A 26,732-nucleotide genomic window follows, 5' to 3' on the forward strand; every position below is an offset into this window, starting at 1 on the left:
ACTTCTGGTATCCCAAAAGTGCCACTGTCTAGATGTAGCCAGAGAGGCTGTGTAGTTGAGTACTGAATTAAGGTCTCACTCTGTGCTGCTTTTACTTGAGGGGAATGGCTCTGTCCCTGTGTCTCGGTTGAAACAGGCTAGCAAGCTAGGCTCAACAGATCAAAGTTACACAGTGCCCAGGCTGTCAAGGGAAGCAGGGTCAGTGGTGTCTTGGCACATCAGGTCACTGTTTTAAGGGGGTCCCAACTTGTCACACTTAGCATGTTCTGATAAAACGGGACAGAGGTCAACATCAGAAAATTACAGCCTGCACGATTCATTTAAAAAAAGATTTTCAGTCCAAAAACCACCCTCTGCATATGAATCCAGTAACTGAATCTATAGAAAATCAAGTTTGCATATTGCAGCCCAAGAGAAAGCTCCAACCAATTGAAACACATACACAGTGTAGGCAGGACACTATCCAGATGAAAAAAAGGAAGTTGCAAAAAAGACCTGAAGAAACACTGTTCTCATAACCAGTGACAGGCTATCGCTGAGGGGAAGAGATTCAGGCTGGTAATTATCAACAAGGTGACCTCCAGCTTCTCCTGAAGAGGAAGAGGCCCCATCTCTTAAAACACATCAAGGGGCTATTCTATTGTCCAGACTACATACTCCAGTAGACAAAGCAAGAAACTTTTGAAGACTCCCTGGTAGACTGTCCATATCCACTGCTGGTAAGTCTGAACATGGCCAGCATTGCAAACAGCCATTGAGTAAGTTTAGATAATAGCACAGAGTCATAGCTGAGCCTCTAAGGGAAAAACAGTTATCCAATGAGTAAGACTATGTACTATTCAATGTTTTGGAAACTATTCCATATATGATAGCTCAGTGTCTAGGAGGAATGTGAGATTAAATACCCTATATTCCCCATTAACCTGAAGCTAGTATCTGGGAATTCATATATGCTGGATCTCTTCATCTGCCAGGAACTAGGGCTGTGTCTAGACTACATGCCTCTGTTGTCAGATGAGACACATAGGCAAAGGTAAATGAAGCCGCGATTTAAATGATCGCAGCTTCATTTACATTTACATGGCTGCCGCGCTGAGCCGACAAACAGCTGATCAGGGGATGAGGTTTACCGGGGCTGCCGACAAAGGGCTTTGATGTCGGCAGGGGAGCGTCCAGACTAGCGCGCTGAGCCGACAAACAGCTGATCAGGGGATGAGGTTTACCGGGGCTGCCGACAAAGGGCTTTGATGTCGGCAGGGGAGCGTCCAGACTAGCGCGCTGAGCGGACAAACAGCTGATCAGCTGTTTGTTGGCTCAGCGCGGCAACCATGTAAATGTAAATGAAGCCGCGATCATTTAAATCGCGGCTTCATTTACCTTTGCCAAAACAACAAATCTACATGGCTCCGTCGACGGAGCCATGTAGTTTAGACGTACCCTAGATGGAAAGAGGAGGTATCTGTCACCAGCAACATTGGTGAAGACTGAAGTAAAGAAGTCTTTTAGCTTCTCTGCAATGCTCTTTTTCATTTCATTACTCCCCTTACTTAAAGGAGAGTTCCATCAACGTTTTGATTTATTAGGAACTGGGCAAACTCTTAGGAGAGAAGGAGCCTACACAGGAAGGATGGGCTCCACCTAAACCAAAATTGGACCAGATTGCTAGCACTTAAAATTAAAATGGTTGTAGAGCAGCTTTTAGACGGGAGGATGTCTACACTGCAGAGCTTTTTTGGAAAAACGGCTGTTTTTCTGAAAAAAACTCACGTCCATACTGCAATTGCATTCTTTCAGAAAAAAAAATCAAAAGAACAGAGGGTTTTTTCCAACATTGGTAAATCTCTTTCTGCGAGGAAGAAGCCTTTTTCCGAAAGAGCTCTTTTGGAAATAGGCATGTGTGGACAGAGGAAAGGGAGTTCTTTTGCAAGAAGAGGAAAGAGGAAAAAGTACAGGTGCCCTGGTAGCCACTCCGCCCAGAGTAATCACAGCTTACATGCAAGATAGGTCCATTCAGTGCTATCGCTTTTTCAATGCACTTTGGCAGTGTGGACACTCTCTTTCAGAAGAAGGGGTTTGGGTTTTTTTGGAAGATCTCTTCTGGAAAAGAAATCTGCAGTCTAGACATAGCCTAAGGACTGGGGGAAAGTTGACAAGTGTGAAGAAGCACATGGAACAGAGACATAACTTGTGGAGGATCCATTAATGAAAATTATTTATGTTCTAATGAGGAGGAGAAGATGAAGATGATAAAATATGCATAAAATCTGATGGGAAACTGTCAAATGAAAAGACTCCCATTCAAACACATCTTGTAAAGGCAGAAAGCTAAAATGTGACAAGTTTTAAAGTGCTTCTACTCAATAGCTAGAAGTCTAAATAATAAGATGGGGGAACTAGTGTGCCTCATATTGAATGAGGATATTGATATACAGTAAAACTCCCAATTGTCCAGCATCCAGTGGTCTGGCACTCCTGATAGTCCGGCTCCAACTGGAACCCGGAAGTGCTCCGGCCACCCGGACAATTGGAGCTGCCCATAGGTGGCGGCGGAGAGGGACCGAGAAGCAGGCAGCTGTTTAAGGAAGGCAGTCAGGCGGGGGGAAGGGAGGTGTTGGCAGGGAACAACGTGGCGAGGGGCGAACCCTCCGTCGTGTTGCGAGTAGGCGGTAGAAGCCCCGCACTGCCAGCTTGCAAGCGAGGAAACTTGTAAGTGGCGGTGGCGGCGGCGATGGGGCGAGAGGCAGGCAGCGTTCCCCACTGATCCTCTCACTCCCGCCCACCTGCCTTCCTTAAACAGCTGCCTGCTTCTCACTCCCTCTCCACCGCCACCATTTATAAGTTTCCCCACTTGCAAGCCAGCTGCGTAGGGCTTCCACCCCCTCCCCGCAACACAGCAGAGGGTTTGCCCCTCCCTGCACTGTTCCCCGCCGACCCCCCCACACAGTGTGGGTCCTGGCAGATCTATCACAGCACCCCGCCAGAGTACCTCCCAATACTCCAGCATATTTGATAATCCAGCACCCCATGAGTCCCAAGGGTGCCGGATTATTGGAAGTCTGTTGTAATAGGCATCACTGAAACTTGGTGGAATGAAGTATCAGAGGGGTAGCCGTGTTAGTCTGAATCTGCAAAAGCGACGAGGAGTCCTGTGGCACCTTATAGACTAACTGAAGTGTAGGAGCATAAGCTTTCGTGGGCAAAGACCCACTTCGTCAGATGCACTCATGCATCTGACGAAGTGGGTCTTTGCCCACGAAAGCTTATGCTCCTACACTTCAGTTAGTCTATAAGGTGCCACAGGACTCCTCGTCGCTTTTGGTGGAATGAGGACACAGTCATACCAGGGTACAAAATAAATTGGAAGAACAGAACAGGTTGGGCTCGTCTACACTGGCTCCTTTTCCGGAAGGAGCATGTAAATTTCATGAGTCGTAGTAGGGAAATGCGCGGGGGATTTAAATATCCCCCGCGGCATTTAAATAAAAATGTCCGCCGCTTTTTTCCAGCTTTTAAAAAAGCCGGAAAAGAGCGTCTACACTGGCCCCGATCCTCCGGAAAAAGCGCCCTTTTCCGGAGGCTCTTATTCCTTCAAAGTAGGAATAAGAGCCTCCGGAAAAGGGCGCTTTTTCCGGAGGATCGGGGCCAGTGTAGACGCTCTTTTCCGGCTTTTTTAAAAGCCGGAAAAAAGCGGCGGACATTTTTATTTAAATGCCGCGGGGGATATTTAAATCCCCCGCGCATTTCCCTACTACGACTCATGAAATTTACATGCCCCTTCCGGAAAAGGGGCCAGTGTAGACGTAGCCGTTATGTTTCTGAGAGAATGACACTCTATATTAAAGAAAGCATAGAATCAAATGAAGAAAAAATCTTAAATGAACCAATCTCTATAGTAATTCTATGCTCTAATAATAATAATGCAGTAGGAATATGTTGCAGGCTACAGAAATACAGACTGTGAAATGCTAATGGAAATTAGAGAGGCTATTAAATAAAAAAATCTCAATAATAATGGAGAATTTCAACTATTCCCATACTGACTAGGTACACATGACCTCAGGATGGAATGCAGAGATGTATTTCTTGACCCCTTAAATGACTGCTTCTTCTAGCAAATAGTCTTAGAAATCACAATTCTTGAGTTAGTCCTAAGTGGAGCCCAGAATCTGGTTCAAGAGGTGAATATAGCTGAACTGCTTGGTATTAGTGACCGTAATATACAGTAAACTTCTGATAATACAGCACCTTTAGGACCCAGGGGGTACCGGATTATCAGATATGCCGGAATACTGGAAGGGGGCTATAAAGGGTCTGGGGTGGGGGGGCGGGCGTCGGCAGGGAACTGTGCCACGTGAGAAAGTGTAAGATACTTCCCCCCAATGTCAGAGAAGAATTAGGGGAACAGTGTGAAACCTGTACCTGCAGTGAGAGAAACATCAACACTACAGAAAAAAAGGTTTAAAGTGACAAATCTCCCTTTTCCCTGATAGTAACTACACCTATATTCATCCGCTCTGTCCTGAATGCCACCCTCCACAGAAGGCATTAAAACAAGCATTTGGGGGGCGGGGGGGGGGGGGTTGGAAATGGAGGCAGATCATCCTCTAGGAATGAGATATATTGGTTATGGTTTTTGGTTATGGTTTTTGATTGTATCTGAGCATCCTGCATGTTGATCCAATACAGGCAAAGAAGGATAAATAAATCCCTTAAATGTCTTTACTGTACGAACAACTATTTCTCTTTTCAGTAGAGACGACAATGCTGAACATGACTGCTTCAGCTGCCTATGATTTGCTGGTGGCCGGTGTCCAGAACTGGGATCTGACCGGTGATGCTGTTCCCTGTGAACTGCTGCTCATCGGCGAATCTGCCTTCCCAGTGCTGGTGAACCCCCAACAGCAGGTCCTGATCGCTGCCTCTCACTATGGGAAGGGCCGGATGGTGGTCATCTCTCACGAGAGCTACCTGGGCAGTCCCAAGATGGCTCGGTTCCTACACAATGCTGTGGTTTGGCTCAGTTCCTCCCCAGGAGCGGTGGTTGGTGTCCAGGAGAGTTTGGGCTCCCTGCTGGACATCCTCACTAGTTCTGGCATCCAAGTGCAGCCCAGTGCCCAGCTCACTGCCTCATTTGGGGTCTACTGTATGGATGCCTATAGAGCGGCACAGGAGAAAGAGCTAATCCAATTTGTGAAGAGAGGTGGGGGACTGCTCATTGGAGGTCAGGCTTGGTACTGGGCCTATAGTCACAGTGCAGACAGAGTGCTCTTCGATTTCCCTGGGAACCACATAACCAGTGTAGCTGGTGTGTATTTCACGGATAAATATGGTGAGGGAGGGATCTTCAGCGTCTCAGATGAAGTTCCTCCATTTCCCTTGAACAGCTTGTGAGTATCTGAAATAATTTCCTATGTATTAAATCTTACAGTTAAAGCTGCAAAAAGATATTCTGAAATGCTGCAATGTTGGAAAGGGGGTTAAGTTCCAATTCTCAGAGGGGATGCGGGTTCTTATCCCTAGGGGTGGAAAAAGGAATCAACAGGAAAGGAGTAAAACCAGAGTCCTGCCAAAAAGTTTGGGGAAACGTTTGACTTGTGGGGACCGTGATGTTCTGAATGAGCTCAGATGACTCTCAAAGTTCTAAGCATGAGACAAGACAAATAAGTGAATCCTTTAACTTTGTGCGTGTGCATGTGCGTGTGCGTTTCAATAAGCAGGGATCTTGTTACTTATTTGTGATCTGAAATACTGATTTAGTAAGAGAACATGACCAAAAGTTAACCTTTAAATAGTTGTGCACCACAAATGTCTGTTTGCTTATGAACGGTGTGGTCACATAACAAAATGCTGCCATATACTTTTCTGAAATACAATGAGCCCTTTACTGCTGATCAAAGGGAATTCTTTAAATTCTGATTATGTAAATGATCTCAGAACCAATAAATACAAAATACACCTCATAGCTTAGTCTCCTCTCTGTCCTTCCAGTATTTCATCTCCCATCATCCATCCCCTTACACTGTGCTCATCTCCTTACCCTCTTCGACACTGGTTTTGCTATGTCACATCTTAGGCTATGTCTAGACTGCAAGGTTAAATTGGAAAAAAAAAACCACAATTTGCGGTACCAAATTGTGTATCTTTTTCCACTTTACTTTCGAAAGAGGCTTTTCCAAAATTTGGTGCATCTACATGGTGCCAAATTTTGGAAAAAACATGCTCTTTTGACATATCCCTTATTCCTCGTAGGGATGGCGAAAGAACATGTGAGCTTTTTCGAAAAATCTTCCAAAAAAGCAGACACGTTCCTTGGATGCAGCGTTGCTTTTCCGGGATACCTCTGGTATCCCGGAAAAGCAATGCAGTCTAGACATAGCCAAAGATGACAAAGAGATAAGAAAAAGTGACATCAAATTGTCAAAGATCAGTGCCGGGGTAAGGGATGAGTGGACTGCTTTGTTTTAGAATGATCATTCAGAACAACTGTAACTCAAACCAGAGCAGCATCTCTCAGAAGAAGGCAGCTAAATCTTAGCACTTTCTGCAACAGATCAAAAAATACAGCCTAACAAGTGGAGATGATTTAAGAATATTTGGATATTTCTGTGGGGCCGAGCAAATGTTTTACACAACCTTTCTCTTCCATCTCATGATGCTGTGCCAGTGCTGGCATGTTGCCTAATAGGAACATCTCTTGGTTTTGCAGGCATCGGCTGGATTTCAGAAGAGACTTAAACCTTGTCCTAAGAGGTGTGTCAGAGCTAGACATAGTGACCGATGGTGTCCCCTCTCACCTATTGGTCCATGGTACAGTGGCCTTCCCTCTGGGCTTGGATGATGCTTATCAGTGCTTTCTGGCAGCAGCCCACTATGGCCGGGGACGTGTGGTCGTGGCTGCACATGAGCTCTTTCTTAGCACCACAAAGCTCACAGACTTCATTCTCAATGCCATTCACTGGCTGGGTGCTGAGAAGGAAGGCAGAATTGGCATCAATCCCAATCTGAAGAATCTTCGTGAGCTGCTGATTCAAAGTCAGGTGGAGTGCGAGATATCAGAGCTTACTGACCGTCTCAACATCTACTGCTGCCAGTCCTACCGTGACGATGAGGCCCAGAAAATCCATGAGTTTGTGGCAGAAGGAGGAGGGCTGCTGATTGGAGGTCAGGCTTGGTGGTGGGCTTCTCAGAATAATGGCAAAAATGTTCTGTCTGAATATCCTGGTAACAGGATCCTCAATAGGTTTGGGATCAGTATCCTGGGGGAAAGCATGAAGGCAGACAAGTACCCAGCGCTACGACCTGAAGAGCAGAGGGGACATTACCACTTTCTCAGGGCACTGTCTCAGTTCCAGCAGCATCTGAACAAGAAGGAGGATCTCCAGCCTCCTGTGACTGGCTGGCTTCAGAAACTGTGCCAGGACTGTGCCAAAGCCCTTCAGATCCCCGTCGAAAACGGACACATCTATGCCTCATTGTACCACATCCTGTACGAGATGGTGCAGAGCAATGGGATCCCATCAGTGAGCCTGGAACACCCAGTCAAAGGGAACTCCAAGGAGGCTCTGCTGCTTCACGTGGCTACCGCACTGTCCCAAACTATGACGGACTGTGCGAAACTAGTGCTCTGTGACCTCCCCACAGTCCCTAGCACCACTGTGGAAATCAATGGCACAAACCCAGGTGAGAGAATCCCTCCTTACTCACTAATCTCCCTACTCCCTGCTTCAGGATGGAAAGGCCTGTAGAACATGGGGTAAACAGTGTTCAACTCTCCACAGCCCTGCTCATATGGGTCACACCCATCACAGTGCATTCAGAACAGAGCTGCTCGTCAGAGATGGAAAGGCTCCTCTTAGGTTACATTTAGTTTCTGAGTCTCAGAGAGGTAGCCATGCTAGTCCATAACTTTAAAAACAACGAGCAGTCCTGTGACACCTTAGGCTACGTCTACACTGCAAGTATTTGTCGGTAGAGAGAATGCTAATGAAGTGCTCGTTAGCATTTGTCGCGCTGTCATTTGCATATCTCTGCCGATGCTTCTTGCGCAAGAGGTTTTTGAGCAAAGGAAGAAATGGAGATGGGTCTGTTTTGCACAAAAAAACCCTTTTGTGCAAGATCCCGTATACCTCCTTTTTTGAGGCATAAGGGTTCTTGTGCAAAAGGGGTTTTTTTGCACAAAACAGACCCGTCTTCCTGGCTTGTTTTTGCACAAAAATCTCTTGTGCAAAAAGCACTGGCAGAGATATGCAAATATCTGCATTATACTACAAATACCTTAGAGGTTAACAAAGGTATTTGTAGTATCAGATTTTGCCCAGGAAATCTCATGATACTAAATATATTTTTGTTAGTCTCTAAGGGTGTGTCTATACAGCAAAGTTATTTCAGAATAATGGCCATTATTCTTAAATAACTATGTGAGTGTCTACACAGCAATTCCGTTATTTCACAATAATTTCAAAATAACGGATGGATTATTCTGACTTCTGTAAACCTCATTCTACAAAAAATAATGCCAATTCTGAAATAGCTATTTCGAAATAAGGCATGTGTAGATGCTCCACTTCTGCTATTTTGAAATAGCCCTTTCCCAGGGCCATTCTAAGTTATTCCTCCTGGGGTTTTAAATCAAGATAGCATGTCTACATTGTGGAAGCCTGCCCCAGACTAATTTTGAGGCTTCCCTGCAGTGTAGATGTGATATTTTGAAATAAGCTATTTTGGAATAACTGTTCTGAAATAGCTTATTTTGAAATAACTGTGCAGTGTAGATGTAGCCTAAGGGGCCACAGGACTACTTTTTATTTAGTTTCTGCTTCAAGACCCAGATTACTAAGTTTTCTCTCAAAGCCTATTCTCCATTTTTTTCAAATAATAAATTATTGGATTGATGGGGTTTCTGCAATTTCATAGAAATTCATTCCATGAGCTAATAATTCATTCCTCAGGAAATGTTTCTAAACATTCAGCCTTAATTTCCTTTCTGCAGCTTCAGCCTACTACCGTTAATTATAGTTTGTAGTGCACCCTACCCATATGGCCCCCAAATTCACATTTGCTTTTCCCTGACATTGCAAACTCATGTCTAAGTACAGCCCATTGTCACTGCAAGCACTGCTTTTGAAATCTTCTGCCTCTTGTTAAATGCATGTTTCTGTCAAGCTATATTGACTGCAATTTGTCCAGGATGAACTCACTTTTGCCCAGAGTCCCAAATTCCTCTCCAAAGTGCTAACGGAATGCCACCTTAAAGATCTTATAGGCCTGCCAACATTCTCCCCATGCCTGCATGTCCATGCTGGTGAAACACTGTTTCACATACTTGATTTTAAAAGATCCTTGTTATTCTTCTTAGAAGAGACTGAAGCTCTTAGAAAGTCCATCCAACTGTTTGTTTCTTTTGATACCAATCCACTGGGCAATGCTATTTTCTGAGAAGATGTTATGTAAATGGCTATCCAAGTAAATCGTCTATTATCTTTTCCCTGTCAGGAAGCTACAAGTCTGTATCAATGTGTGTTCGGTCAGATGCAAAACTGCCACAAGCAATTGTGACAGGGTCAGGTCAGATGACTATAGCAGAGTGCTCGAAGGGAGGCATATGTGCCCTAGAGTAAGTAGGTCTCTGTTCCCTGGGTAAACTGGCAGGGGGTGGCCTAGAACCAGCAGGAACCTTCAGAAGCAGTCTGGACAATCAGGCCAGGTGGAACACCTGGAGCTCTTTAGGAGCCTTCCAGAGCCAAGGGAGTCAGGCTAATCAGACCACTTGGGGCCAATCAAAAACCAATTGAGACTGGTTTAGAAGGGTTCCTCGTCTGTTAGCTCAGAGGCATGCGAGGAGGAGGAGGGACGGAGCTAAGGATCTGAACGTGAGAGGTGTCTGAGTGAGAGCCGGGAATTGCAAGTCAGGCAGAGAGCGGTGGAGGAGCAGGACGGACTGCTCAGGTACGAGAGAAAAGGTGCTGGGAAGGGGCCCAGGGAAGTAGTTGCTAGACCAGGACTAGAACAAACCCTGTCTGTTGCTGCTGCCTTAAGGACCCTGAGCTAGAACCTGGAATAGTGGGTGGGCCTGGGATCTCCCCAACCCCTCCCATGTCACTACAGAGTCTGCCCCCAGACAGGGAGACTGGGACTCTAAAGCAGTTTCACCCCCACATGATGGACCAGCCTGTGATGAGTATGGCTCAGTAGACTGTGACCCCTGCCTCAACTAAAAAGAAAGAGGCTATGTGGTAGGACACAGTGAGCCTCTCAGGCTGATCACCATCTACCAGAAGTGCAGGACCCCTGGGCACAGCCAGCGCTCTGCCACACAATATTGTAATTGTCTTTCCTGAATCAATGAGCAAAGAAGTAATGTGGTCCTCCCTCCATGTGCTCCTTTCAGCTTTATTACTTATTTGTGCTGTGAAGCCCGTCTTGGATTCTGCATTCCAGAACTTGTTTTCAAAGTGGGGGAGAAACCCATTTCTATCTCCACAGTACAAGTTCATTTGTTCAGGGAATGTGGATGTCCCTTATTCTTTGTTGGCCAAAGATTTTTCCTCTGATGTCAGCAGGAGAATATTGTACAAATCAACTTGTTACAATGTCAGCATAATGGTAATATTATGAGCAAGAAGTTAATTTCTGGGGAGAATGCAACAGGAAGTATTAGCCCTCCCCTATTCTATGGCACATGGACCCCCCCCCTCCAATGACATTCAGTGTGAGGAGATCCATCCTCAGGCAGACCGGCCAGGCCTTTGTGCTGATGCTTTCATGCAGGAAGCCAGATAGAGGTGTTTAGGAAAAGCTGTGTTAGGTCTGTCCTTTGTGCCTTATTCCAGGTGATGCTACATGGAGAAGTACAGGACTTTATCTTCCACGTGGGAACACAGTGACCTTTCTATTTCCTAGCACTGTTATTGGAGCTGGCCTACAGGTGAACTAATTTTCCTTTCTGCTTCTGTTTTCACTTCAACTGCAATTCTACTTGGAAAGTGACTACATACAAATAAATTCTTATTCTATAGCTCTGTCCCCTGGGCAAATTCAGTTCTATGCAATCAGCATGCCTACTTACTTTTTACAAGCATTCATCCATCCAAACAAAAACCAAAAAAACCAAACCCACAGGTAGTAGATTCTATTTTTTCATATGTATCATCAAAAGAATTGTTTACTAAGTTCTAATAAACTGCCATATATAAGCTATTTGATATAGGGCTCAAATATTTAAGCCCCTCACTCCTACTGAAATCAGTAGAAGTTAGATGCCTAAATGTCTTTCAGAATGTGGCTGAAAGTATGTCCTTCTCAGGTAACTGTATCATCAATAAGTGGTTAATAACAACCTGGCGGGCAGCCTCTGAGTGGCTATGGGGCTTGACTATGATTCTGGACCTAGTGGAATCCAGTGTTTCAGCTCACACTGAAAGGCTCCCTGCTCTATAGGCTAGGAAAGTCAAAGAAGGTTGGAAGTGACTCACACTGCCACATCACTGCATTCTCTCCCATAGCGATGGAAACAGATGCACCTTAAACTGCATCAGCCTGATGAGCTATCTGTGGCTGGAGGCGGACTTTGAATAACAATAACCTGTGCGGACCCATTGCAGCAAAGGCTACAGGCCAGAACTAGGGGTACGTCGAGACTACAGGCTTTTGTCGACAGAAGTTTTGTCGACAGATACTGTCGACAAAGCTTCTGTCGACAAAGAGCGTCTAGACTACATCTAGTTCTGTTGACAAAGCAAGCCGCTTTGTCGACATGACAGTGTAGATGCAAAGGACAGTGCAGATGTAATAATGCCTTCTGTCGACAGAACTCTGTCGACAAAAGACATTATTCTTCATAGAATGAGGTTTACAGCAGTCGACAAAACTGCTGAGTTCTGTCTACGTTATGTCGACAGAACTCAGCGGTAGTGTAGACGCACTTATAGTTTTGTCGACAAAACCGTGTAGTCTAGACACACCCTAAGAGTCCTGGCACCTTCAGTAAATCAATGAGAAAAGTGACCATTGATGTCACGGGAGTTGTGAGTGCTCAGTGCCTCTGAAAAGCTAGGCTTTTGTTTGCCTGTGCCTAGGTTTCCTCCCCTGTAAAATGGAGATAATGCTCCCTCCCTCACTGGGAAATTTAAGTCGCTGACACCTGTGAAGTGTTGAAGAACATCAGATGGAAGGTGGGGTGTTATTAAGCAATTTATTGAAGCACAAAGTATTATCAAATGCCACACTGGAGATGTAATAAAATGCCACTACTCATATGCTTTTGCCCCTGTGCTTTGTGAGGCCATTTTGGATACAGACTCTAAAGGAGAAACTCAGAACATCGAGGTCTGTACAGCTCATATATCTGATCATTGCTCTATTGATTCCTTTAGATTATAACTAAGTCCTTCCCTGAAAACAAGTCACCTTGGCTCAGATTCTCAAGGTATTTAGGCACCAAGGTTCCTTTACAATCCAGGAGAGCGAGGATCCACCTCCTTAGCCCCAGTTTTAGGTACCAGTACCACTGCAAACCACAAAACTCCTGCGTGGCTGCCACATCCCACTGTATGCGACAACACTCATTTGGTGCCTAAATGATCAAGGTTCAGTTTCCCTGGGTGCCTGAGTTTTTGCCTTTGGGTCTGTGCACTGTTACCTCCCTCTAAGCATCCAGACATCTATCTGCTACTTAATCCCCTGATTCACAAAACAGAGGACGTTTAGCATCCACCCTCCTTTCTTGCCTGAAAGGCCCCATCTTTCCAGAAGGGGAAAGAAGTGCTCACCGTGCAGCTTTTAACCCAGTGATTGGTGCACTCAGCAGGATGTGGAGTTCCAGGTTCTATACCCCGCTCCATCTGATGGTGTGTATTTGAATAGGGGTCTAGTATCTCTCAGGCAGGACTCTAGCCAGCAGGCTGTGCGACAGTCTGGTGTGGGGGTTCCTGCCATCTCTTCTATTGAAGCTGTTCCACTTGGACAGATGATTTTACAAAAGGCTGTAGATATCATTGCACCGTTCCTTCTACTGAATTCTGACCACATCTTTGCCTGTAACCAAGCCACCTTTGCATTTCCAGGTGCAGATTGGGTGTCACTCGGATAACCTCAGCAGTGCAGAGCAGCTGAAACGCTCCCCGGTGGTGATACACAGATGTGACATCAGAGATAAGAAAATGTCAGTCTCCACTCTCTGGGGGGGCCTAATTTACATCATAGTGCCAAAGGGAAGCCAGCTGGGGGAAGTGTCTATCACTGTGAAAGGAGCTGTGCAGGCTCCTTTCTTCAGATTTGGTAAGTGTGCTCCTTGCTCTTTCATACCCTTCAGCTCCCAACTGCTTTTATTGTGTTGCTTGTTCTAGTCTTGCGTCTGAGCAAGATCTTCTTTAGCCTCCTTCTTCATAGTCACTTATGCATTTACCAGACCTTGTTCTTGTCTGTCAGAAAGATGAATGCAGCTCTACCAATCTGGTGCCTTTATGTTCTTCAGCAGATATTAGAGCAAGAACAAAGTTTATTTTGATAGCACCTTAAAATGTTCCTGTAAGTCTTTAATACAGGGAAGATGATAAAGACAGAAGATTAAACCAGAATGGCACATCTTGCTTTCCTGCATTTTTCATGTTTTCTTCTGCTTCAAAGTTTTGGGAGTGCATGAATTTTGTTGACATGGATAGCAGCAACATTAACCAGGAGAGGAGATGTTCTACAAGTATATTGGGAGCAAGAGGAAGACCAAGGACAGGGTAGGCCCACTGGTCAGTGAAGAGGGAGAAACAATAAGAGGAAACTTGGAAATGGCCGAGCTGCTTAATGACTTCTTTGTTTTGGTTTTCGTCAAGAAGATGGATGGTGACGAGATGCCTAACATAGTGAATGCTTCCCCATTTTTTTCAGGAAGAATGGCTCTTGTGCAAGAGAGGGTTTTTGCACAAGACTGAAAGTAAGTGCCTGGGTGCTCTCTTTCGAAAAAGTGGCTTGCTTTTTCGAAAGTACTGGTTGTAGTCCAGATGCTCTTTTTCAAAAGACGTAGCCTTAGTTACTTAGGTTATTGCTCATCTTCAAGGCTTCAAAAGGACCCAAGTACTTAAACTTATGTTAAAATATAAAATGAAATCAGCTGTACCAAGCTGACATGGAACCAAATCCTCATGGGAATTGTGCACTTAATCTCTTTGTCCCATATTGATTCAGGAAAGACATCTAGCAGCGAGTGGCTGACCAGCATTCGCCACTATCCAGCTCCCTGGGCAGAACTAGCAACTCAGAACATCATCCTGACAGTGCCTGCAGATAACATCCGTCCCATAGAAGATCCAGAGACTTTGCTGAACCTCTGGAAGCAGATTATGGCAGCAGTGGCTGAGCTGGCAGCTATTCCAACCAAGTTCCCCAGGCCGGAAAGGATTGTAGCAGATGTTCAGATCTCAGCTGGTGAGTAGGGTGTGTTGTCATTAAAAGCAACTTAGTGATGCTGTGGGGTAAGAGACTCAGCTGGAGGCTGAGAGCCAGGAACATTTACACAGCAATCCTGGGCAGTGGGTTTAGGAGGCAATGCCTTCTCTGAGTCTTAGTGCTCAACTTTTGCCTCTTCCTATTTCTATTTTGACCTTTCCTACAGGCGTCCACAGCTGGCTGTTGCAGCTTGGTGAGTCTTTCTCCAGACATGATCTAGCAACTGAAAAGTAAAAAGCCTTCCAGCTTGCCAGATTTGTTAGCATAACACTGAACCTATGAAAGAGCTGTTAAGTGGTAATGAAACATTTAACGGGCATGTGCCAACACAGAGGTCTATATACCGTCAGTTTCCAAACTGTCTGACAAAACAGTTGTACATTACTGTAAGATAGCTACAGAACCTTAACATTTGCTTTAAATATTTCATTAGTTGGTAAAAATGATAAAATAACATCTTTAAAAAATCCTTGCATAGATTTTAGAAGCACACTCTGAGTATTCTGCTTTAACCTTAAGGCTGTGTCTAGATTGGCAAGTTTTTCCACAAAAGCACCTGCTTTTGCGGAAAAACTTGCCAGCTGTCTACACTGGCCACTTGAATTTCCACAAGAACACTGACTTCCTACTGTCTGAAATCAGTGCTTCTTGCGGAAATACTATGCTGCTCCCGTTCAGGCTAAAGTCCTTTTGCGCAAAAGGGCCAGTGTAGACAGCTCAGATTTGTTTTCTGCAAAAAAGTCCCGATCGCGAAAATGGCGATCGGGGCTTTTTTGTGGAAAAGCACGTCCAGATTGGCCGGACGCTTTTCTGCAAAAAGTGCTTTTGCGGAAAAGCGTCCGTGCCAATCTAGATGCTCTTTTCCGAAAATTCTTTTAACGGAAAACATAATGGAGCAAATTAGTTTCCCTTTCTTTATTCCTGACTATTTGATGGTGTAATTCTAATTATAGTGAAACTTTTCTCTAAAGCACACACCTATTTGGGCTCTCAGCTCCTGCCTCAGTTTACTGTACAAACAAGGAAGAAGGAGTTAGTCAAATCCAACTGACAGTAAAGCAGCCTTCCCTCCATTGCAGAATTGTTCTACACAGCTAGAGCTGGTCAAAATACTGAAAGGGGAAAACAGATTCCGTTAATACAAGGGTTTTAGTTTAGTTTAGTTAGTCTTCATCCAGACTAATTTCTTACTCAATGTTCAATATTTATTCAAGCCACTAATGAGCTGCCTAATCAATTGTGCAGCTTCAATCCCAACACAGATCCTTTGCAAATGCTTCATACAAATGCCTTTTGTTTGCTTTTGATATCTGTCAAAGATATTAAATGCCAAACCGAAGAGCAAATAATGTAACTGGCTTAGTTAGGCATTAGTGAATTGAACTTCAGCAGATTCATAATTCAGCAAGTGTTATTTAATCCCCTCCACATACAACATACTTTCTAGTAATTTATTAATTCCCAGTTTTACAGGACTCCAATCACAAAATTTTCTATGGAGAAGACTCTTCCATATTCTATTTTAATATCTCTCCACTCTAAATGTCTCTTGGTCAATTTCATCACACTACTTAACACATTTTTGTCCTAGTGTCTAGTTAGTTAATGAGGCTACAATCCTGCTGATTAAGTGCATTTCTGGACAGAGGCTAGTATGCAGCATTTTTCAAGACTGGGTGCCATCTGAAGATGATTCGGTGGTCTGTCTGAAATTACTTGGTGGGTTATCAGTCCAGTCCCCAGTGGATTCATGTCCACATTACAGAACGATCATCATAATTAGAATTAACTGTGCTCCATACCAAGAATCAGATGCCGAGGATAGACTGGATCATAGAATCTTAGGGCTGGAAGAGACCTCAGGGGTCATTGAGTCCAGCCCCCTGCCCAAAGCAGAACCAACCGCAACTAAATCATCCCAGCCAGGGCTTTGTCAAGCAGGGACTTAAAAACCTCTAGGGATGGAGATTCAACCACCTCCCTAGTGAACCCATTCCAGTGCTTCATCACCCTCCTGGAGTGTGTCTACACAGCAGGGCTTAACTCAGAATAAGCTACTCAAATTGAGCTATGTCAATTGCGTAGCTTATTTCAAAATAGAGCACTCTTCCTCTGACTTCCCTTACTCCTCGTACAATGAGGGTTACAGAAGTCGGAGTAAGAAGTCCTTCAGCTTGACAGTATTTCAACATTATTTCAAAATAACTGCCTGCTGTGTAGACGCGGACTAAGTTATTTTGAAATAATGCTAGTTATTTCAAAATAATGTTGCTGTGTAGATGTACCCTTAGTGAAATAGTTTATCCTAATATCCAACCTAGACCTCCCCCACTGCAACCTGAAATCTGCAATTTGGGTCATGAAGACTGAACTAATTTCTCCCCAGAAGGGATGGTCCAACCAAGAAATTTAGATCAATTAAGAGGAGATGGTGGGTAATGTAGAATCTTGCTCTGCCATAGGCTCTCTCTTTTGTGGATTTACTGTTTCAACCACAGCTGCCAGTCTAGCAATTTTCATCATGCTGAAATTGACTATAACAAAGAAATTATATATTAATATTAAATCATATGCCACCTTGCCCTTTTCTCTCCCCACCCTTTAAGTTGACCAGCATCTCCAAAACTCTGACCCTCTATTTCTAAATAGCTGTATAATGAACATGGTAGTACATTCTAAAATACAATAAAAACATTAGATCTGCAAACAATACTAAATTAAAGTTTACAAATATCAACTGTGTTACTTTAATGTATTCTCCTTTGTGGTGTTGCGGCCTCTCTAGGCTTTGATTTCCACCAGCATTTGACTGTTAGTGTCACAAAAACTCACAGTGAATGTGAATTTCAGACAGACGTGCACGAATCTTTGCAGAAACTGATATTTTCATTTACACATAGGAGGATTTTCAGCGGAAAGGCCTGCACATAACCCCCTCCCCCCCCCCCCCCGGCTCCCACAAGGAACAGAAACCACCACGATATGACTTTTCTGACCAGTCACAACACAGATCACATTTTCATTGTCAAACATTCACACTGTTAACAGTATTCATCCGGTAATACTGCCTCATTCATTTGAGGAACTGTCCAGAGGATAAGCCCAGACCACAAGAGGCTAAATTGGTCAGCTTTGTTGTTCCTTGTGAATTATTTCTCCATTTCTAAAAAATACAGAACTTCCTTGAGCTGAGATCTCGCCTTGATTGTCAGCCCTGTCTTCTCCCTTCAGGTTGGATGCATTCTGGCTACCCAGTCATGTGCCATTTGGAGTCAGTGAAGGAGCTGGTGGACATGGAACACATACAAGCAAATGGAATGTGGGGTCCCATCCATGAGCTGGGACACAACCAGCAGCAGGCAGGCTGGGGATTCCCTCCTCATACGACTGAGGCCACCTGCAATCTGTGGTCGGTCTATGTGCATGAGAAGGTGCTGGGGATCCCTAGAGAGAGAGCCCATGGAAGCCTACAGCTACAGCAACGCAAGAAGACAATCAGCGATTACCTTGAGAAAGGAGCCCAGCTAAAGGACTGGGATGTCTGGACAGCCCTGGAGACCTACCTACAGGTAGCACAATGATTCATAAGAATGTGTCCGAAGGCAAATGTTTCTGTAAGGCAGGCGTGGCCGACCTGTGGCTCGCGAGCCACATGCAGCTCTTCCCCATCAGTGCAGCTCGCGAAGCCGCCCCCGCCTCCTAGCTCCCCTGTGCTCACGGGGGCAGGGGAGCCATCCGGATCCAAAATGGTGGATCTAAAATGGCGGCCATGGACAGGTGCCTGCTGAGGCCAAAAAGCCTTCTTAAAAGGCCAGTCGTTTTTTTCCCCCTATCATTTTGGGAGGGAGAGAGGACTCCTTTTTTTTTTCTACCATTTTTTTTGCCCTGGCTCTTCGTCCTTGATCCAGCTGGATCGTGGCTCTTCATCTGAAACGGTTGGCCACCCCTGCTGTAAAGGATGCTGGCTGGTTTGTGTTTTCCACAATCATCGAAGCAGGCACCATAGGGAGAGAACTCAGGACCTTCTCTCTCAAACTTAGGCCCCTCCTACTTGGGATCCATGAAACTCAGTCAGTGGAAGGCTTATTTGTTCTACAGGCCTCAGGTCAGTGGAGCACAACACACTGGCACAGAATTACAGATCTACTTCCATGTGTCTAGTAGAAGGCAGTTTTTCTAAAAGCCACTGTGTAAAAACAAAACAAAACAAAAAACCCACCTTTAGTCTCCAGACACAGTTCCGGCATGCAAGGCAGAATTAGGGTATGTCTAGACTGCAAGACTATTTCGGGATACTGGAGGTATCCCAGAATAGCTACCCCGCGTCCAATGGACGTCTGCTATTTCAAAATATTTCCACGAGGAATAAGGGATGTCTCAAAATAGTGCTTTATTTTGAAATGTGGCTTTGTGTAGATATGCCAAATTTTGAAATAGCCTATTTTGAAATAAAATCAAAATAAGATATGCAATTTCTAGGGGCAGGCTAGACGTACCCTCAGGCTGTGTCTACATTGGCACCCTTTTCCAGAAAAGGGATGCTAATGAGACAAGTCGGAATTGCAAATGCCGCGGGGGATTTAAATATCTTCCGCGGCATTTGCATGAACATGGCTGCCGCGCTTTTCCAGCTCAGGGCTTTGCCGGAGAAAAGCGCCAATCTAGACGGGATCTTTCAGAAAATAAAGCCTTTTCCAGAAGATCCCTTATTCCTGATTTTAAGAGGAATAAGGGATCTTCCGGAAAAGGCTTTATTTTCCAAAAGATCCCATCTAGACTGGCGCTTTTCTCCGGCAAAGCCCTGAGCTGGAAAAAAGCAGCAGCCATGTTCATGCAAATACCGCGGGGGATATTTAAATCCCCCGCGGCATTTGCAATTCCGACTTGTCTCATTAGCATCCCTTTTCTGGAAAAGGGTGCCAATGTAGACACAGCCTTAGAGTCCTTCATTTTAGTGACAAATAGAGTCTGAAGGGTATTAAAGTGCTTAAAAGTGTAGGTGGGCACCTCCTGGGATTTTCAAAAGACACCCATTAGCATCTGTAGGGAACTAAATACTTTTGAAAATCTGACCCTAAAAACTAAGTTATTACTCCAGTTAGTCATGCGTAATCAGCAATCCAGGAGAGAGGAAGGTGAATTCTACACCATCAGAGGTGTTTAATGGATTTGCGCAAAGGCTGCTGATATGAAGTCCATGATGTTACACAGAAGCTAACCATAGCTAATCAGAAGCTAATTAGATCATTAAAATATTTCTCATTGATGAAAATTTATAAAAAGGAAAGACCCCAGTGCAAATTTCAGAGAGCTGGTGGCTAGACAAAACATCTTTTTCTCTGTAAACTGAGCATACTAGGTAGTGAAATAGTTGGGAAAAAATAATCTTGGAGTCCCAGGATACAATTATTTTGAAAGCAGTTGCTTTTCAGAGTAGAAATATACTGCAAAATTCCCTTTTTCCTTCCACACTTAACTCTGATCACTGAAATATAATTTCTGTGCCTTACCCCAAAATGATAACATGATCAGATAACCATTTAAAGGTCATAAGGTGTGATTAGCAAGAACTGTAGATTTTGTAATGAAGGCTATGTCTACCCAGCAGCATTATTTCGGAATAACTGACTTTATTCCAAAATAACATAATGTCAAAATAATGTCGAGCTGGAGGACTTCTTACTCAAACTCCTGTAACTCTCATTGTATGAAGAGTAAGGGAATCGGAGAAAAGTGCTCTAACCCAGACTTCCTGCTGTGTAGATAGCTCCAAAAGCCAAAATAAGCTGTTTAGACTTAAGCTATGCAATTGACATAGCTCAGGTTGTGTGGCTTATTTCGGCTTTAGCTCTGCTGTATAGATGCGCCCTAATATGCATAACACAGGATCAAGTTAACCTTGGGGGACTTTTAATGCTGTTTTTCATGCTTTTCAGCTGCAGGAAGCCTTTGGATGGGAACCGTTCATCCAACTCTTCTCTGAGTATCAGACAATGTCTAACATCCCCGAAGACAACCCTTCCAAGATGAACCTGTGGGCAGAGAAGTTCTCTCAGCAGGTGAAAAAGAATCTGGCCCCTTTCTTTGTGGCTTGGGGCTGGCCCATCCAGGAAGAAGTCTCTAAGAAGTTGGCATCTCTGCCTAACTGGGATAAGAACCCTATGAAAAAAATGTGATGGCAGCTGTAATTTCTAGACACGATTCAAAGAGTCAGTTATCTTTTTTATAAGGCTAAATTACAATGTAGGAGGCAAGGATATTATCTGTTTCATACTCATTGGTATTTGCAGAGTAATTTTTCTTGTCCATGAGAAAAATGTGACCCTGAATTATCTGTTCATTTTTTTGGAACTGCTCCTACTGGCTTTGTTCACATGGAACATCATCCTACTCTTTGAGAAATCCCATTGATTGTAATGTGGGGCTACTTATGGATAAAGACGACTACTTGTAAGGAACAGATAACGCCAGATGAATCAGGGAAACAAACAAAACAAACCACAGCATTGGGTATCCTCCAAGCCTCTAACATTTTCATAACATATTGTAGTTGTGTAGCTCAGTCACTGTTATCTATAATTTGTCGCGAACCATTTGGAGAATAGGGTAATTTGTCCATTTCTTTCACTCATTTTTTGATACCCCAGTTTCTCAAAATGCTTCATCTCGATTGTCTGCATAAAGTAGGTATCTGCCACATGCCTTTGGGTGAAAACAAGCAAACAAGCTGATTAAAAGAAGTTGTTAGGGTTTCCCCCGCATATTTCTTCTGGTAGATAAATCTCCCATTTCTTCGCTTTTGGAGACCATTCCAAAGTGTAAGAAGAGATGTTTCCTGATATCCAGTTCACCTCTGCATGTTGTGCTCAGTTGCACATTGATCATCTTAACCCAGAATTAGCGACGTTAACTAGTGGGTATTTGTATAAATGTGTAACCACTGGACATTTTAGCCATTACATGTTTACACGCTTAAAAGCCGGCTCCTGCAAATATTGGCTCTTGCCTGCCCCTCCTCCACGCTGCTGCTTCTGATAGAGGTCGTAGTGCGGGGGGCATGCCGCTCTGCGGGAGCTGATATGTGCGGGGAGCCACCTTGAAAGCCACTTCTCAAGTGTACTAGCCCCTGCCTGCCCCTGCCACCCCGTGCTGCTGCCTTTGTGGGAGGTGAGGGGAAGATGGCTCTGCAGAAGCCGGAACACATGGAGAGACAGCTTAAAAGCTGGGCATGTCCCCCCCCCCCTCTCTCCCGATGCCTCTGTGGGAGGCTCCTCAGAGCCAGTATGCATAGAGAGCCAGCTTAAAAGCTGGCTCCCTGCATGTATCAGCTCCTGCCTGCCCCACACTCCTGCGCTGCTGCCGCTGATACAAAGACAGTGTGTGTGTGGGGGGGAGGTGGGGAGGATGCGTGTAGTCAATAGGATTAACCAATAAACCCAGGTTTATCGGTTAATCGTGTAATCAACTACATGTTGACATCCCTACCTGGCATATCCATGTTGTTCCCCTTCTGGGTCCACATACAGTTCTCCCAGTTAGGGATGTGAATAGGTAATGGTTACCAGTTTTGATTAACCAATGGGGGCTGAGCTACCCTAGCCCCACGGGGCCCATCACAGGTTGGGGCTGCTCCAACACGGGCAGTGCCACTCCAGCCCAGCAGCAGGTAGGGACTGCCCAGCCCAGCGTGGCAGCCTCCTCTCCCACCCTGTAGCCTGTACAATTAAGATGCTTGCCTGCCATCCCAGATAACGTGTTTCTGGGTTGATTTATACTAATTTAGGATTATATTCATTATTGCATTGTATTCATAATATTTATTCTCTACGTAATAGATATTATATGAAAGGCTTTCATTATATTAAGCTGTAATGCAAGAAACCTACAGGCCTGTATCCTGTAAGAGCAGCTAAGGCATATTGTAGGGAGTTGCACAGGCAACTTTTATCCCAATTATAATGCTTGCTCAGCTCCATGTGCTGTCCCTCATCTACAGGCACCAACCCCACAGCCTCTACTGGCCATGGCTCTCCATTAGTGACCAATGGGAGCTGCAGGAGTGGTGTCCACAAGCATTTGGACTAAATGGGAACTAAACACAGGAATCATAGTGGAACCATATCATTTTGGAATTAGTCTGTCTGACACCAGAATCATTCAGTAACTGCAAAAGTGCCAACAAAGCAAAGATGTTACTGGAAGGGTCAGAGGCAATGGTTTCAGGAATGAGACCATTCTAATGAATATGTAGTAGTAAGTATCATACTCAACTAACCTATAGAATAAGTGTACCCATTAATTTTTAGGGTGCAGAAGTAAATTGTGGTCAGAGTAGCCTGGGGTGGAATCAAGCAGTGCCAAGACGCTATAAAATATCCACATTGCGTAGATTAGGTAGCCTCCCTTTTTTGTTTTAAACTTTTTTTAAACCTTTCTTTGACTTTCTTTACTTTATTAGGCTCTCTAAGTTCTTTAAACTCCAGCTCTCTATGCTGTCCATTCTATTAGCTTAACTTACAGCAAGGGTGGGCAATAATTTTTGAAGGAGGGCCACTTTGCCAATTTCTGACGTGGCCGTGGGCCACTGTGGAATGGGTGGGGCCAGGAGACTTTGCCACCCACAGACTCTGATTGGCCTGAGGGAGGGGGAAGTCTTAGCCCTCCTCCCTGCCAGGGGTGTGCAGTGCCTAGAGAGAACAGCCAGCTGTTTTGAATTGCTGGCAGTTCCCTCTGTGCCATGTGCCCCTTCACACACTCCCCCATCCCCAGGTCTCAATTGGCCAGGGGGCAGAGCAGTAGCAGGGTGGCCACAGGCCAGGAGTCCTTTCAATTGCTGCTATTGAAAGGGCTCCAGGAGCTGGGAACCCTTTAAATAGCCACAATTGAAAGGGCTTGCACTTCCCCAGTGGCTCTGAGGAAACATCTTAGCAGCAGAGCCAGGGTCTGTCACGGGCTGGATCAAAGTGCTAGGCCTCTTGCCCAGCCTTGGCTTATAGTATAGCTTAGCTGCTTTACACTCTACCTACTAGGACCTTCAACTTCATTGGCATGGCAGAGGCAAGGCTGGTCTATGCTTCCTTACATCAGGTCTCCAGGAAGGGTTGTGAGTATGCGGGGCTAAGGAATTCTTTAATTGTAAAGTTACCAGAGGGAGTCCTTGATATATATAGGCTACGGCTAGACTGGCGTGATTTTCCGCAAATGCTTTTAACAGAAAAGTTTTCCTTTGAAAGCATTTGCGGAAAAGAGCGTATAGATTGGCATGGATGCTTTTCTGCAACAGCACTTTTGCGGAAAAGCGTCTGTGCCAATCTAGAGGCGCTTTTGCCCAAAAAAGCCCCAATCGCCATTTTCGCGATCGGGGCTTTTTTGTGCAAAACAAATCTAAGCTGACTACACTGGCCCTTTTGTGCAAAAGTTTTTGCACAAAAGGACTTTTGCCCGAATGGGAGCAGCATAGTATTTCCGCAAGAAGCACTGATTTCTTACATGAGATCCTCAGTGTTCTTGCAGAAATTCAAGCGGCCAGTGTAGACAGCTGGCAAGTTTAGACACAGCCATTGTGTTTTAGCAACTTCATGCCTTTTGATGTTTCTCACCTTTTTACTTGTTTTAATAAAGGTAGTAACAAATTGGTCTTGTCCTCTACTTGCCTTTGCCACATGAAATGAAATGAAATGATTCTCACAGTTTATGCTCGATATTAAAGATTATGGCTCTTGGCTTGACACACTTGAAAAAAACTTTAGCTCTTTTATATATGCAAAAAGTGTATATATAGTCTCTTTTGCTGTTGTGACGGGTGTCCAAACACGTTTCATTTTATGTTTCACAATAAATTATTCATTTATTTTATTTAGGAGACCACTAATCACAGTTCCTGGAATGAGACCCATAGCCACTAGTTGACACTGTCAGGCTAGATGATAGTGCAGTGACTTGCTGCCGGTCATCATGATAAACACTTTCCCTTCTGCCTTTAGCAGGTCCTCCCAGTGTTCATATACAGTGTCTTCTTCTTTCACTTCATCACAAAAAAGAAAACCACAACACTATTTAGACAGACCCTTATGCCAGTACAATCTGGGACTGAGCAGCAGTATTATTACTGAATATGCATGTATTCAACAGGAAATACCCGTTTCAGATTCCAACAACATTCAAGGACATGACTGTGTATGTCACCGAAGAGGAGTGGGGTCATTTGGACAAAAGGCAGAGGGTGCTCTACATGGACATCATGCAAGAGAGCATGAAGACTGTGTTCTCTCTGGGTACAGATTCATTTCTCCTCAGTAGTTAAGCTTTGTCGTCTCTAAAAAACCTGTTAAACTGTGGCTCAAAGTTCTGCTCTTGGATCTCTAAGGGCTCAGTCCTTGTGGTCCCCTGAAACTTTGTGAGACACACAGGCACTGCCACACAAGCACTTTTTTCCTAAATTGCTCTCTGAATGCAAGGAGGAGATCTACAGTCACACCTCAGCCCCATTGCTGTGGCTTAGCTGGGGAGTACAATCATAGAATTGCCCTGTCCACCCTCCCCGGGACTACAGCCAACTCTGAAGGCACTTGACTGAGAAATGAGTACATGGATTAAGATTTATACTACTCCTGGCTTACCTCATCCCTTATAGTTGGATAGCCTGGAGTTTCCAAAAGGGAAAAGAAACTACACCAGCTACACATGTTCTGTCCCTGTACATTTCTGTGGCTATCATCTCCTCTGGTAGGATTCTGTAATGCCCACAACTGCCATGAAATGATAGGCTGGGTTCGCAGCTATGAAAATGTGTAATAAATGCTCAGAAAATACATAGCAAATCATGGTACTGGCTGGACTGTTTTAGTCTGTGCAGGATTTAAGACTCCAAAACCTGGTGTGATCTCAGATGGAAAAAGGGGAAGAGCCTTGGATCCCAGATTGTCAGGATGCCAAGGAAAAGGCACTACCAAGAGAAGCCAGCACAAGTGAGAAATAAGTGACACCATCTCAGAAACCACCAGTGAGGGAATTAAAAACTGTAATTAAACCAAGCTGTGGTGAGATTTTTGCTGTCATAGCAAGTAGCAAAACTGCCACTTTTGGCATGAATGAGATATCTGCATAGACTAGGAGATGAATGGCTGTATTACAGGTCTGTGCTTTAGAGACAACCTACAAGTAAGGTGGGTTGCATGGATGAAGAATAATATAGGATGTGTACTTGCTGGAAAAGCATGATTTGGGGGGGCGGTTCTCTGATCAGCAGAAGCAGTCTGCTCCCCTGCTGCTGATTACGGTGGTTTTTATGCAGCACTGCTATGAGAATTTGCATACCTCATGGCAGATGTTAATCATGGCTTCCATGCAAACTGTAGTGGTTTCTGGCAGTGGACATCTCTATTCCCATATTATGCATTGAAAGCTGCAGTACCTTAAGGTAACTGCCACTTTTCCAAAGAGTTTGGAAGTAAGGGTTGTTGTCAGATCCTTGGTTATGTCAGTGTTCCCTTGCGTGTGCTGTTTGTCAAAAACAACTTTAACATACACACACAAGGATCTTGAACGTGAAGAATCCAGCCCAAGATGAGACATTGGGACTGAAGTACCAGGTCCATCCCTCATACAGGAAGAATTCCCTTCGGGCCCAGATTTGGGCCCACATTCAGACATCGGATGTGGAGAACTCAACTGAGGCCCAGATCCCAGCCATGAAGAACTCCTGAGGTAGGGTGCTTTTAAGAAGGGCCTAGACTGGTCCAGCAGCAAGGTGGCTTTTTAAACCCAGAGTAAGACCTAATTATTTCCTCTCAGGACAGAGGAGTTTTGATTGTTTATTTTTTGCCTTGTAGGAGGCAAAAATATAGATTTAAGTCTATTGAGCAAACCAAAAGCAAAAAAAGGGTGAGGGGAGCGAGAGACAAGGAAGTACTGGAGAGAGATGGAAGTGACAGATACGGGCAGGCCCGGATTAAGGCATGGGCTAGCCGGGCAGCTGCACAGCACCCCTTATAGCTGCCATCAGGTGCCGTGCTCCCGGCTCCCAGATCGCAGGCTGCAGCAGCTCCCAGTGTCCACCCTGTAGCGGCCACCTGGGGCGGGGGCTGCATTAACCCCTGCAGCGCCAGCCAGCAGCGCCCTTCCGCACGGCCAGGCTCAGCCCTCCCCGGGCTGTGCGCCAGCAGCAGTACCCAGGCTGGGCCAGGCCGAGCATGTGCGTCCTGCCACTGTCAGCTCCACACACTCTCCCCCACGTGCCGGGCAGGGGTAGGGCCGCACACCCGCCCTCCCCCAACCCGGGGTGCAATTAAACTGTC

The 26,732-nt window shown here is 44.9% G+C and overlaps 1 protein-coding gene across 1 annotated transcript; it reads left to right on the forward strand.

The window, feature by feature from the left end:
• The first annotated feature begins 524 nt into the window (after positions 1-524).
• LOC102456816 (TRPM8 channel-associated factor 2-like) lies at positions 525-24,524 on the forward strand. The gene is made up of 8 exons (XM_006132962.4): positions 525-719; positions 4,751-5,387; positions 6,707-7,680; positions 10,830-10,924; positions 13,062-13,275; positions 14,176-14,415; positions 17,668-18,005; positions 20,373-24,524. The coding sequence occupies exons 2-8, from the start codon at positions 4,762-4,764 to the stop codon at positions 20,610-20,612; spliced, it is 2,727 nt and encodes a 908-aa protein (XP_006133024.2). The 5' UTR covers positions 525-719; positions 4,751-4,761; the 3' UTR covers positions 20,613-24,524.
• The last annotated feature ends 2,208 nt before the right edge of the window (positions 24,525-26,732 follow it).

Source organism: Pelodiscus sinensis, chromosome 1 (genome assembly GCF_049634645.1).
Source record: "Pelodiscus sinensis isolate JC-2024 chromosome 1, ASM4963464v1, whole genome shotgun sequence".
NCBI lineage: Eukaryota > Metazoa > Chordata > Testudines > Trionychidae > Pelodiscus > Pelodiscus sinensis.

What these genes read in the sequence shown, in the direction of transcription:
- LOC102456816 (XM_006132962.4), top strand. Translation starts at nt 4,762, where the DNA reads ATGCTGAACATGACTGCTTCAGCTGCCTATGATTTGCTGGTGGCCGGT. An exon ending in CCATTTCCCTTGAACAGCTT is followed by an intron (nt 5,388 to 6,706) that starts GTGAGTATCTGA and finishes TTGGTTTTGCAG; the next exon opens with GCATCGGCTGGATTTCAGAA. An exon ending in TTATTGGAGCTGGCCTACAG is followed by an intron (nt 10,925 to 13,061) that starts GTGAACTAATTT and finishes TTGCATTTCCAG; the next exon opens with GTGCAGATTGGGTGTCACTC.